Source organism: Schistocerca gregaria, chromosome 7, assembly GCF_023897955.1.
Source record: "Schistocerca gregaria isolate iqSchGreg1 chromosome 7, iqSchGreg1.2, whole genome shotgun sequence".
Lineage (NCBI taxonomy): Eukaryota > Metazoa > Arthropoda > Insecta > Orthoptera > Acrididae > Schistocerca > Schistocerca gregaria.
The window spans coordinates 389,243,770-389,258,847 of record NC_064926.1 but is presented as its reverse complement, the minus strand read 5'-3'; the positions used below and the strand labels follow the sequence as shown (position 1 = coordinate 389,258,847).

At 44.3% G+C, this 15,078-nt stretch overlaps 1 protein-coding gene across 1 annotated transcript in view; it reads right to left on the bottom strand.

Moving 5' to 3' along the window:
* Window positions 1-15,078, bottom strand: part of LOC126281185 (myrosinase 1-like) — a 225,146-nt gene that overhangs the window by 92,942 nt on the left and 117,126 nt on the right. The window contains exon 4 of the mRNA XM_049979885.1: window positions 8,733-8,867. Within this exon, the coding sequence (XP_049835842.1) occupies window positions 8,733-8,867 (135 nt within the window). The remainder of the gene's footprint in view (window positions 1-8,732; window positions 8,868-15,078) is intronic.

Genomic DNA, 15,078 nt, shown 5'->3' with positions numbered 1-15,078 from the left:
TCCAGTCCCAAACATGCTCAATGGGGGACAGATCCGGTGATCTTGCTTGCCAGGGTAGTTGACTTACACCTTCTAGAGCACGTTGGGTGGCACGGGATACATGCGGACGTGCATTGCATTGTTGGAAGAACAAGTTCCCTTGCCGGTCTAGGAATGGTAGAACGATGGGTTCGATGACGGTTTGGATGTACCGTGCACTATTCAGTGTCCCCTCGACGATCACCAGAGGTGTACGGCCAGTGTAGGAGATCGCTCCCCACACCATGATGCCGGGTGTTGGCCCTGTGTGCCTCGGTCGTATACAGTCCTGATTGTGGCGCTCACCTGCACGGCGCCAAACACGCATACGACCATCATTGGCACCAAGGCAGAAGCGACTCTCATCGCTGAAGACGACACGTCTCCATTCGTCCCTCCATTCACGCCTGTCGCGACACCACTGGAGGCGGGCTGCACGATGTTGGGGCGTGAGCGGAAGACGGCCTAACGGTGTGCGGGACCGTAGCCCAGTTTCATGGAGACGGTTGCGAATGGTCCTTGCCGATACCCCAGGAGCAACAGTGTCCCTAATTTGCTGGGAAGTGGCGGTGCGGTCCCCTACGGCACTGCGTAGGATCCTACGGTCTTGGCGTGCATCCGTGCGTCGCTGCGGTCCGGTCCCAGGTCGACGGGCACGTGCACCTTCCGCCGACCACTGGCGACAACATCGGTGTACTGTGGAGACCTCACGCCCCACGTGTTGAGCAATTCGGCGGTACGTCCACCCGGCCTCCCGCATGCCCAATAAACACCCTCGCTCAAAGTCCGTCAACTGCACATACGGTTCACGTCCACACTGTCGCGGCATGCTACCAGTGTTAAAGACTGCGATGGAGTTCCGTATTCCACGCAAACGGGCTGACACTGACGGCGGCGGTGCACAAATGCTGCGCAGCTAGCGCCATCGACGGCCAACACCGCGGTTCCTGGTGTGTCCGCTGTGCCGTGCGTGTGATCATTGCTTGTACAGCCCTCTCGCAGTGTCCGGAGCAAGTATGGTGGGTCTGACACACCGGTGTCAATGTGTTCTTTTTTCCATTTCCAGGAGTGTATTACTTCAAAATTATTCTTAACCGAATCTAGGTACCTTCTCCTTGGTCTGCCCCGACTCCTCCTACCCTCTACTGCTGAACCCATGAGTCTCTTGGGTAACCTTGCTTCTCCCATGCGTGTAACATGACCCCACCATCTAAGCAAAAGAAAATGGCTCTGAGCACTATGGGACTTAACTACTCTGGTCATCAGTCCCCTAGAACTTAGAACTACTTAAACCTAACTAACCTAAGGACATCACACACATCCATGCCCGAGGCAGGATTCGAACCTGCGACCGTAGCAGTCGCACGGTTCCGGACTGCGCGCCTAGAACTGCTAGACCACCGCGGCCGGCACCATCTAAGCCTGTTCGCCCTGACTGCTACATCTATAGAGTTCATTCTCAGTTTTTCTTTGATTTCCTCGTTGTGGACACCCTCCTGCCTTTGTTCCCATCTACTAGTACCTGCAATCATCCTAGCTACTTTCATATCCGTAACCTCAACCTTGTTGATAAAGTGACCTGAATCCACCAAGCTTTCTCTCCCATACAACAAAGTTGGTCGAAAGATTGAACGGTGCACAGATAACTTAGTCTTGGTACTGACTTCCTTCTTGCAGAAGAGAGTAGATCGTAGCTGAGCGCTCACTGCATTAGCTTTGCTACACCTCGCTTCCAGTTCTTTCACTATGCTGCCATCGTGTGAGAATATGCATCCTAAGTACTTGAAACCGTCCACCTATTCTAACTTTGTTCCTCCTATTTGGCACTCAATCCGTTTATATTTCCTTCCCACTGACATTACTTTCGTTGTGGAGATGCTAATCTTCATACCATAGTCCTTACAGTTCTGATCTAGCTCTGAAACATTACTTTGCAAACTTTCAATCGAATCTGCCATCACAACTAAGTCATCCGCATATGCAAGACTGCTTATTTCGTGTTCACATATCTTAATCTCACCCATCCAGTCTATTGTTTTCAACATATGATCCATAAATAACATGAACAACAGTGGAGACAGGTTGCAGCCTTGTCTTACCCCTGAAACTACTCTGAACCATGAACTCAATTTACCGTCAACTCTAACTGCTGCCTTACTATCCATGCAAAGAGCTTTCATTGCTTGCAATAGTTTGCCTCCTATTCCATAATCTCGTAGAACAGACAATAACTTTCTCCTAGAAACCCGGTCATATGCCTTTTCTAGATCTATAAAGCGTAGATACAATTCCCTGTTCCACTCATAACACTTCTCCATTATTTGCCGTAAGCTAAAGATCTGGTCCTGACAACCTCTAAGAGGCCTAAACCCACACTGATTTTCATCCAATTCGTCCTCAACTAATACTCGCACTTTTCTTTCAACAATACCTGAAAAGATTTTACACACAACGCTGATTAAAGAGATACCTCTATAGTTGTTACAATCTTTCCTGTTTCCATGTTTAAAGATTGGTGTGATTACTGCTTTTGTCCAGTCTGATGGAACCTGTCTCGACTCCCACGCCATTTCAATTATCCTGTGTAGCCATTTAAGACCTGACATTCCACTGTATTTGATGAGTTCCGACTTAATTTCATCCACCCCAGCTGCTTTATTGCACTGCAATCTATTGACCATTTTCTCCACTTCCTCAAATGTGATCCTATTTCCATCATCATTCCTATCCCATTCTACCTCGAAATCTGAAACATTACTGATCGTATTTTCACCTACATTGAGCAACTCTTCAAAATATTCCCTCCATCTGCCCAAGGCATCCACAGGATTCACCAACAGTTTTCCTGATCTGTCCAAAATACTTGTCATTTCCTTCTTACCTCCCTTTCGAAGACTGTTAATTACACTCCAGAATGGTTTTCCAGCAGCTTGACCCATAGTCTCCAACCTGTTTCCAAAGTCTTCCCAAGATTTCTTCTTGGGTGCTGCAATTATCTGTTTGGCTTTGTTTCTTTCTTCAACATAACTTTCTCTGTCTACCTAAGTTCTAGTATGTAGCCATTTTTGATACGCCTTCTTTTTCCTTTTACAGGCTGCCTTGACTGTGTCATTCCACCAAGTTGTTTGCTTCATCCTACTTTTACACACTACTGTTCCAAGACATTCTTTAGCCACTTCTAGTACTGTGTCCCTGTACCTTGTCCATTCCTTTTCCAATGACTGTAATTGACTACATTCAAGTAACTGGTACCTTTCTGAGATCGCTGTTATGTACTTGTGCCTGATTTCCTTATCCTGGAGTTTCTCCACTCTTATCCTCCTACATATGGACCTGACCTCCTGCACTTTCGGCCTCACAATCCCAATTTCACTGCAAATTAAATAATGATCAGTGTCATCATATAATCCCCTGAATACACGTGTGTCCCTCACAGCCTTCCTGAATTTCTGATCTGTTATTATATAGTCAATGACAGATCTGGTTCCCCTGCCTTCCCAAGTATACCGGTGAATGTTCTTATGTTTAAAAAGGGAGTTTGTGATTACTAAGCCCATACTGGCACAGAAATCCAAGAGTTATTTCCCGTTTCTGTTAGCCTCCATATTCTCTCCAAATTTACCCATAACCTTTTCATACCCTTCTGTTCGATTTCTAATCCTGGCGTTAAAATTACCCATGAGCAAAACACTGTCCTTGTCCTTTACTCTAACAACTACATCACTGAGTGCCTCATAAGAACTATCCATCTTATTTTCATCTGTCCCTTCACAATGCGAATATACTGACACAATCCTAATTTTCTTGCTAGACACTGTCAAATCTATCCACATCAGTCATTCGTTTACATGCCTTATTGCAACTACGCTGGGTTCCATTTCTTTCCTGATGTAAAGCCCTACACCCCATTGTGCTATTCCTGCTTTGACTCCTGACAGGTAGACCTTGTATTCTCCCACTTCCTTTTCTTTCTCACCCCTTATCCGAATGTCACTAACAGCTGAAACGTCCAGCCCCATCTTACTTGCAGCCTCTGCCAGCTCTACCTTCTTCCCAGAGTAGCCCCCATTGATATTAATAGCTCCCCATCTCATTACCATTTGTTTGCCAAGTCGTATCTTAGGAGTCCCTTGTTTGTCAGTTAGAGGTGGGACTCCGTCACCTCCAAAGGTCCGAGGCATATTGCTCTGTTTGTTGCCAGCATCATATTTAAAGTACCGGGGAAGCACGTTGCTAGCCTTACTTGCCCCAAGTTCCATTGGGTTTTACTCCTAACGGTTGAGGGACTAACCGGTGGATTTGGTAGTCTTTGCCGTATGAGCACGACTCAGAATATGCCGGAGATGCCCAGCCTCATTCCAAAGTAACTGGTATCCCGACTGTCGGGACCACTTACTTGGCCACTCATACGTTGCCCGTGGTTCATGAACTAGGACATGACTACAGGAACCCACTCCATGAACCACAACAGTTCACTACAAATAAAAATTACAATCGATAAATAAACACATAGCAACCGGAATACCAACATGCATAACAAAAACACTGCGAACTTTTGCACCAATCTAATATACGAGGGTTAGGACATCAATAATGGCAACTGTTTATTTACAGCTCGTGCAAAATAGATACGTGTTTCAAAGTTTTACTGACCTTCAGAGAAGTCACCAGCATTGTGTACAACCCGTTGCCAGGTATGTGGAAGTCGTAGGATACTCTTAGCAGTGCCAGTTGTATTGACAGTTAGAGCGGCGCGTTCTATTGACCGCCGAATTTGTAGCAGTTCTGAAGCGGATGCCGTGGAGTGTTTCCTTCAGTTTAGAAATAGAGTTGAACTCACGAGGGCTTAAGTCAGGGGAGTGCAGTAGGTGGTATAGCACTTAGCAGCCCCATCAGTCAAACAAATCAGTAACAGCTTGCACTGTACGTACTTTAGCATAGTCCTGCAAAATGATGGTCAAGTCCTGCAGAAAGTGTCATCACCTCTGTCTCTAAGCTGGTCGTGGGTTGTGTTCCAAAAATAAACAGCATAGAGACAGAGGTGATGACGCTTTCTGCAGGACCTGACCAATATTTTGCAGGACAATGCTCAAGCACGTACAGTGCAAGCTCTTACTGATTTGTTAGACTGTTCTGCGCCGCTCGAACTGTGAACACCACTGGCACTGCTAAGAGTATCCTACGTCTTCCACATCTCTTTTGAAGGGGTTGTACACAATTCTGGTGACTACTTTAAAGGCCAGTACAACTTTGAAACACATATCTATTTTCTCCGAGCTGAAAATGAAATTCCAGCCACCGTATTACGATTTTAAAAAATCCCCTTATGTAAATGACCAGCATGTAACCATATTTCCACAAAAAAATAGGTGTCGTACTTGTAAGCCTACTGAGTTGTTGTACTTCATACACTACTGGCCATTAAAATTGCTACACCAAGAAGAAATGCAGAAGTTAAACATGATAATCGGGTGTTCATTGGACAAATATATTATACTAGAACTGACATGTGATTACATTTTCCCGCAATTTGGGTGCATAGATACTGAGAAATCAGTACCCAGAACAACCACCTCTGGCCGTAATAACGGCCTTGATACGCCTCGGCATTGAGTCAAACAGAGCTTGGATGGCATGTACAGGTATAGCTGCCCATGCAGCTTCAACACGATATCACAGTTCATCAGGAGTAGTGACTGGCTTATTGTGAGGAGCCAGTTGCTCGGCCACTATTGACCAACCGTCTTCAATTGGTGAGAGATCTGGAGAATGTGCTGGCCAGGGCAGCAGTCGAACATTTTCTGTATCCAGAAAGGCCCGTACAGGACCTGCAACATGCGGTCGTGCATTATCCTGCTGAAATGTAGGGTGTAGAAATCCTACTGAAATTTAGGGTTTCGAAGGGATCGAATGAAGGTTAGAGCCACAGGTCGTAACACACCTGAAATGTAACATCCACTGTTCAAAGAGCCGTCAATGTGAACAAGAGGTGACCGAGACGTGTAACCAATGGCACCCTGTACCATCACGCCGAGTGATACGCCAGTATGGCGATGACGAATACACGCTTCCAATGTGCGTTCACCGCGATGTCACCAAACACGGATGCGACCATCATGATGCTGTAAACAGAACCTGGATTCATACGAAAAAATTACGTTTTGCCTATCGTGCACCCAGGTTCGTCTTTGAGTATACCATCGCAGACGCTCCTGTATGTGATGCAGCGTCAAGGGTAACTGCAGCCATGGTCTCCGAGCTGATAGTCCATGCTGCTGCAAACGTCGTCGAACTGTTCGTGCAGATGGTTGTTATCTTGCAAGCGTCCCCATCTGTTGACTCAGGGATCGAGACGTGGCTGCACAATCCGTTACAGCCATGCGGGTAAGATGCCTGTCATCTGGACTGCTAGTGATACGAGGCTGTTGGGATCCAGCACGGCGTTCCGTTTACCCTCCCTGAACCCACCGATTGCACATTTTGCTAACAGTCATTGGATCTCGATCAACGCGAGCAGCAATGTCGCGATACGATAAACCGCAATCGCGATAGGCTACAATCCGACCTTTATGAAACGTGATGGTATGCATATCTCCTCCTTACACTTGGCAACATAACAACGTTTCGCCAGGCAGCGCCGGTCAACTGCTGTTTCTGTATGAGAAATCGTATGGAAACTTTCCTCGTGTGAGCACGTTGTAGGCGTCGCCACCGGCGCCAACCTTGTGTGAATGCTCCGAAAAGCTAATCATTTGCATATCACAGCATCTTCTTCCTGTCGGTTAAATTTCGCGTCTGCAGCACGTCATCTTTCTGGTGTAGCAATTTTAATGGCCATAAGGGTACATAAAAAGTGCTGCCGCGAATATGATTCACGAAAGATGTAAGGAACTAATTAGTCGTGTTACTTGTGAAGACTGTTGAAGAACAAAAGGAGTGATCGAATAAAGACTGAAGACATCTTCTAATGCGCCGACAAGAAAAAAATGTCTAATAAAGATGGCTGGAGAATTACATGTGTGGTATCTATTCTTTCAGACGTGTCCCAGATAACAAACATCACACGTATAATTCACATGTATAATTGTGTAGATACGCCTCGACAGGTATACGACTATTTCACTGCGTATGCATACCATCGTTGTTCTCCTTCCGGGAGTACAGAGAGGCTGCGAGCAACTGCGCTTATGGGCGGGATCACGTCAGTGGGGAGCAGCATTTGGGAATTTGGGTCGGACAGGAAATGTGTCGGGATGGTCGAGACGGTCAAGGCGACCGTTAGCGAGAAGCGAAGAATCTGTGTTGGACTCCGGTCACAAACCTGCAAGTTCAGCTATTGAATAGTTTCAACGTCCCAAGCAGCTAAGTACGAGTAATCCGCTAAATTACAGGCCCATATTCTTAACGTTGATATCAAGCAGGATTTTAGAACATATATTGTGTTCGAACATCATGACTTACCTCGAAGAAAACGATCTATTGACATATAGTCAACATGGGTTTAGAAAACATCGTTCCTGTGAAACACAACTAGCTCTTTATTCACATGAAGTGTTGAGTGCTAATGACAAGGTATTTCAGATCCATTCCGTATTTCTGGATTTCCGGAAGGCTTTTGACACTGTACCACACAAGCGCCTCGTAATGAAATTGCGTGCTTATGGAATATCGTCTCAGTTATGTGACTGGCTTTGTAATTTCCTGTCAGAGAGGTCACAGTTCGTAGTCATTGAGGGAAAGTCATCGATTACGACAGAAGTTATTTCTGTCGTTCCCCAAGGTGGTGTTATAGGCCCTTTACTGTTCTTTATCTATATCAACGATTTTGGAGACTCTCTGAGCAGCCGTCTTCTGTTGTTTGCACATGACGCTGTCGTTTATCGATTAATAAAGTCATCAGAAGACCAAAACAAACCGCAAAACGATTTAGAAAAGATATCTGAATGGTGCGAAAAGTGGCAGTTGACCCTAAATAACGAAAAGTGTGATGTAATCCACGGGAGTGCTAAAAGGATCTCGTTAAACTTCGGTTACACGCTAAAACTGCCAAATCTAAAGGCCTTAAATTCTACTAAATACCCAGGAATTAAAATTACGAACAACTTAAATTGGAAGGAACACATAGAAAATGTTGTGGGGAGACTATCCGAAGACTTCGTTTTATTGGTAGGGCGCTTAAAAAATGTACAGACCTACTAAGGAGACTGCCTACACTACGTTTGTCCGTCCTCTTTTAGAATACTGCTGCGCGCTGTGGGATCATTACCAGATAGGACTGACGGACTACATCGAAAAAGTTCACAGAAAAGCAGCACGTTTGTATTGTCGCGAATATGGGAGAGAGTGTCACAGAAATGACACAGGATTTGGGCCGGAAATTATTAAAAGAAAGGCGTTTTTCGTTGCGACGGAATCTTCTCACAAAATTCCAACCACCAACGTTCTCCTCCGAATGCCAAAATATTTTGTTGACACCGACCTACATAGGGAGGAACGATCACCACGATAAAATAAGGGAAATCAGAGCCCGTACGGAAAGATATAGGTGTTCATATTTTCCGTGCGCTATACGATATTGTAATAATAGAGAATTGTGAAGGTGGTTCGATGAACCCTCTGCCAGGCACTTGAATGTGATTTGCAGAGTATCCATGTAGATGTAAGTTATATAAATTTCCCTTTAGTTCAGGATGCCTGGACCGGTAGGTACTCACCATGGGTTGGATGCCATGTGCCAACAGCTCGTCGATGACTTTGTTGTAGTAGTCGATGCCCGCCTGGTTGACCCGGTCCACACCCCCGTCCGGCAGGATCCGCGACCAGGATATCGAGAATCGGTACACGTCCACCTGCAAAAGATCATCTTATGAGACATTCGTTGGCAGTTAAAATTAAGGATCCAACTTACAGTAGTGACTAACTTGTCTAGGGTATCATCCTGCTCATCGTAGTGTGTCGGCTAACCTAAATCATTTCTTTCCTGTATACAATTTAGTGACATTAAACGGATAAACGTTTAAGCCGTTATCGAAAATTGCCCTTCTAGCGTAACGTCTTCGGCCCGTTGCCTGGTAACTGCAGATTAGGCATCCAGCACAAGGGCAGAAATGTAATGCCTCGCAAGGGTAAAGGCTTGCGCATGAGCCAGGGTAGAGACGTTGATTGAGCGTCCGGTGCAATCTACAACCAGCGGGCGACATTTTGCTGACGGCTCGGTGTAATGGCCGAGGGACAGGCTTCGACAGTTGGATCCACATGGAGGTCGGGGTTGGCGTGATAACCGTTAACGGAGCGGCCACACCGTTGGAAATGGCTGTTTGCTTCCTGCTTGGGCAGTGGCGAGGCGCGGATTGGAGTTCGAGACCCAGAAACGCTGCACTGCCTGGTAGAAAGGGCACTTGCGGTCCGTTTTAACTTGATCCAGGAACATTGTGGAAACTGCGTTGAGCGTCTACTTTACAGCCATCAGGTGTCAGGGGCGGCGGAGGGATTCTGGAAAATCCCTGTATTCTGCCGAGATGTTCCGCCATCTTGGTTATCAAGGCACATTGCACTGTAACATTGTGTGCTCTTGACCCGTGTGGGGTCCTGTTTATATTCTGTTCTTGTAATAAGCAAGTGTGTTACTTCTTATTAAAATTTTGTAATGTTCTGCCACACATTTCGCGGAGGGCTGTCTTGTCAGTATACGTGCAATAGGCTGGCGAGCGGTCATTGTCCGTATGTAATCTATCTTCTTTGTGTTTATATCCTATACAAAAATGCATGGGGCCGATTGCACTGACTGGAGGACTCTTCACTTTTATTATTATTTGGCTTTCAACTAGTTCTGTGCCACTTTGGCGTTAACTGTTATTTATATTTCAATTCTTGTGGTATCTCGCGGCAGTGGCCGTTTGACGATTGCTCCTTCCGTGTGTTCTTTATTTTTTTGGTTTACTGTCTGAAGACTAAATATTTAATCAGTACCGTGTATTTTAAATTCAGGTTTGCGTTGAATTAGTATTTAAAAGCTTAAAGACTTTCGGTGTGTTTCAGGTAGCCACTTACTGTTTATGGAACAACACTGCAAAGCATTTAAAATCTTAAAAGACAGCCCATTTGAGTACACTGTTTCCTAACCGTTTCTCTTCGAGAGCTGCTTCCTAAGTTTTGGTAACTCATTTGAAAAGTAGTTGGCCACCAGAGTTTGATGGTTAAATACTGATTTTTTTTATTGTTTTGCTGATTTAATTTGACTGCTGTAACAGCTAGTTGCCAAATCGCATTTTTTAAAATTTTGCTTGTCTTGGGTACCTACAAAGGCGAGCTGCTAATTGTAACTGTTTTAAAACCATATTAGTAAATTGCTGTTTTTTAATAATAATAACTGAAATTTTTTCTTATTCTCTTTCCAGTGTCCCCATTATTCTGAGTGTTTGCCAGAGTGGAAAAGTTAATAAGGTGTAAATCGTTGTTCTAAACCGAGCGCCGGCCGAAGTGGCCAAGCGGTTCTAGGCGCTACAGTCTGGAACCGCGCGACCGCTACGGTCGCAGGTTCGTATCCTGCCTCGGGCATGGATGTGCGTGATGTCCTTAGGTTAGTTAGGTTTAAGTAGTTCTAATTTCTAGGCGACTGATGACCATAGATGTTAAGTCCCATAGTGCTCAGAGCCATTTGAACCATTTTTTTCTATTGTTTCCTTGTTATTTAATTGCTGGTCCATCGACACCAGTAAGTGTTTTGCAGAAATATACTGCATTCTTAAAAGTACTCTTATTATCGTGCTCATCATTTAAAGTCGTTAAGATAGTACCTGAAGATTTTATTTAATTGCAATCTTTCATTCATAAACTATTGCGTTGCATTAAAAATTCGCAATTTCCAAGTGATACGAACTTTCGACCATTCGATTCATGTGTATATTCATATTGTATACTGTAGTCTCAGCAGTATTTGGATGGTAGTGCAGCAACTACGTATTCCAGGCCCTAGACAACGAAACCAACCAAAAATTTCAATATTTCAACTTTGAGTCTGAGTGTACGTAGTTGAGGGACACACACCATGTCATTTCATTTTCTATTTTGAAAGCCCGCAAAGTTGCTTTTGATGTTTTATTGTTAAATAAACTAACTGAAATTGTATCAGTTTATTTGATCTAGCACCTTACCACAGACCAACTTAGGTTCCGACCGTTTCAAAACTCATCAATTTGGGCTGTAGTTCTGTTATTCTCTCCAGATGAGGAAACTTGCATCTGTATGGTTGCCAGTGACTAATCTGAACGCCCATCTCTAGCTGGCATTTCTCCTCAGCCACCACACCCGGGGTAACTGTTCGATTGAAGGTTTCAACTTTCCAGCAGCCACTAACATTTTCGTCTTAGTATAAGTCAGTAGCGCAATCGTACATCTTCGCTCTTGTGCACGTTTTCTTATTGTCACTCACATGTCTGGGCACTGAGGAGCAATATTTAGTGGTTGACACTTATGAATTTCTTAATATTTTTATGCCTCTGTCGAAAATAAGGACAAATCATAATATGATGTCTAAGTAGGCCTATAGTACGTACATAAAAGCCTTTACCGATTCCCAAAATATCGCTAAACTTTACTGCCCTTCACTTCAGTGCTCTGCAAAATTAGAATCTGAGCACACTATATGTAATTTCCTGTATACTTCATCTGAGCATATTCTATTTTCTTGTTTACCCTAACGGTTTTTATCGAATTTTCTCATATTAAAAATACCGAATGAGCTATCTGTTTTACTTGTTAAAAACATACAACCACCTAGATAACATAAAAATTTCTTTATTTAAAACAACCGATTTTGACAGACCTCGCAATCATCTTGAGGCCTTAAAAAATCTTTTTGTTGTGAAACGTGGTCATTTTACGTTGGACCTCACATGGCAACTTGATGTGAGGTCCAACGTAAAATGAACACTTTTCACAAAAAAAAGATTTTTTTAATACCTGAAGACAACAGCAAAACCTCTCGAAATTGATTGCCTTAAATAAAGAAATATTTATGCGATCTAGGGTGTTGACTGTTGTTAGACCAATGGTTTTGTGATACTCAGCAGAATCAATTCGCCAGTACCGAGCGAGGTGGCGCAGTGGTTAGCACACTGGACTCGCATTCGGGAGGACGACGGTTCAATCCCGTCTCCGGCCATCCTGATTTAGGTTTTCCGTGATTTCCCTAAATCGCTTCAGGCAAATGCCGGGATGGTTCCTTTGAAAGGGCACGGCCGATTTCCTTCCCCATCCTTCCCTCAAGCGAGCTTGCGCTCCGTCTCTAATGACCCCGTTGTCGACGGGACGTTAAAAACTAAGATCCTCCTCCTCCTCAATTCGCCATGTCTCATGTGAACTGCTAACTGGTCAGCTTTCTGATTGACAGTGAACGAACATTATAGACTACACACCACTTTCTTCTTTCTTAGTCTGACTATAATAAAAATTTAATAGTAATTCTATTCACGAACGCTAATACTCAGACGTCCATGCCTCTTGTACTCTGAGCTTCGTGGCGTCGCACGAATTCTCACTCGTACCCGCGGCTGGGATACGCGCGCTGTTTTAGGCTGCATCCTCAGTAAGCGCCGGGAGTGACCCACAGTACACAGCAGCTTTAGGCGACAAAACACTGTCGCAGTACAGCTACGCTCGGAATTGTCCTAGGTTGGCGACGTCCTTGCCGTTGCTTGACGTCCGCTATAACCAGTGGCATTACAGTTAAAACGTGTTAGAATCTTATCGCTACGGCATGCACTACACTGATAACGACAGCTATGGGTATTCTCGGCGAAGTGCTGGAATGGACGCACAGCCTGTTACGAAATACTTACAATATTTAAGCGAACTACTTGGTGAAAAGATTTGATTCTTTCGTATCTTGTAGCCTGATATCTTCGCTCGATAAAGTGCTGAACCTTTTTCGTTATTCGTCCTAGCTAATGTGCTGCACGGAACTAAGTAAATGACTGCACTAAACTTTTAAAAGTTTGTAGAGGTAATGGTTCAAATGGCTCTAAGCACTATGGGACTTAACATCTGAGGTCATCAGTCCCCTAGACTTTGAACTACTTAAACCTAACTAACCTAAGGACATCACACACATCCATGCCCGAGGCAGGATTCGAACTTGCGACCGTAGCAGCAGCGCAGTTCCGGACTGAAGGGCCTATAACCGCTCGGCCACAGCGGCCGGCTTGCAGAGGTAAGATCGCTTTGTATAGGCTTTACTTGTAGTTCATTCTAGGTCATAAATTTCAGGGTATAGAATTTAGCCAACTTGTGTACAACCCACAATACAAATTTCGCGACGGATCCCTCTGCTAATCAACTAGGAAGCGTTTCTCGAAGAACCGTAATCTCACTTTTTCTACACTTTCGAGGACTGCATTATTATTGATCCACAACACAGGGTTAAATATGTCGCAACTCCAATACGAATAACAATCTATAAAACTCTCTTACTGGTTCCTTTGAACTTCTGCTGATAATCTCCACAAATATAAAAATAGAATACAGTTCAAAACTTAGTTAAAACTCGCACAAAAACATGGAAAGAAATTATCGGATTCAGCTGTATCACACACAAGTATCTCTCTCATAAAATATTTATTTACTTATGCATTTATTTCACCTGGCAAAGTTATGGTTTTCCGTGGTATCCCTAAATCGCTTTAGGCAAATTTCGTAGTGGCTCCCTTGAAAAATATGCAACTGATTTATGCAGTATCCAAATGGAAACCGCCGTACTGACTGCCTAATGCCTCACATAGTCATATTTGCACTCATTCACTGTTAATGGAGCTCCAAAAGTTTGAAGTATGTTCCACAAATTTGGTTTCATTGTATTTCATCGAATGACCAGCCGACATGCACTATCTGATCAAAAGTAACCTAACACCTATTAGTGCACATTAATACGAGCTTTGTCCACCCTTCGCCTTTATAAAGGCTAAAGCTATGCTGGGGACGCTTTCAATGCGGTGTCTGAGTGTCTGTAGAGAAATGACAGCCCATTCTTACTGAAGAGCCGAAACCACACAAAGTAGTGATGTTAGACGCTGGCATCTGTAGCAGAGTCGACGTTCTGATTCATCTTAAAGGTGTTCCATTGGATCCTGATCTGGACTCTGGGCAGGGCAGACCATTTCAGGAGTGTTATTGTTCAGAAACTATTGACTTTGCAGATGTTGCTTTACGACAGGTTGCACTGTTTTGGTGATAACAATCAATCATCGTCTTCGAAGTGTTCCTCCACTGTACACTTTACACAGTGCTGCAAAATGTGTTTATATCCTTCCGCATTTACTGTTTTCTTAAGCGCAGTGTGGGAACCACACCCTAAACAAGAAAAGCACTCCGATACCACAACATCATCTCCTCCGAACTTCACTATTAGCACTACATACGTATGATGGCAGGTAAAATTCTTCTGGCATTAGCCAAACCCATACCCTTCCACCGGATTGCCACAGGGTGTAGCGTGAATCATCAGTCCAAATCATTCGTTTCCACTCAACCACTCTCCAGTGGCGTCACTCTTTACACCACCTCAAGCGACGCTTAAGATTGACTACAAATATGTGTAGCTTTTGAGGAGAGTTTGTTCGACCATCATACCCCATTAAGTCAATGCGGTACCTGGACTGCTGGCAGCCCTTTCGTACTGGTCCCTATCCGTCAGTGAATGAGATCCGTCTGGTGTTGGTTTCACTGTGGTTGTTCCTTTGCGTTTCCGTTTCACAATCACAACACCAACAGTCGACTTGTGCAGCTATAGAAGAGTTGAAATGTGCTTGATGGATTTCTTACTCAGCTAAAATCTAACGCCTAATCCGCGTTGGAATCACTGAGCTCTCCCGATCAACCCATTCTGATGTTACTACCTCTCTATTTACTTCACAATAATTCCCGCCTCCTTTTATACTGGCGGGTTCGCTTTTAGTGACATCTACTGATCATGTCCGCATTACATAGGAGTGTCCGGATACTTTTGACCCGATAGTGTACTTGGTGGCCGTTGGTGTTCCATGATGTACTCCCGAAGAGCGCGCG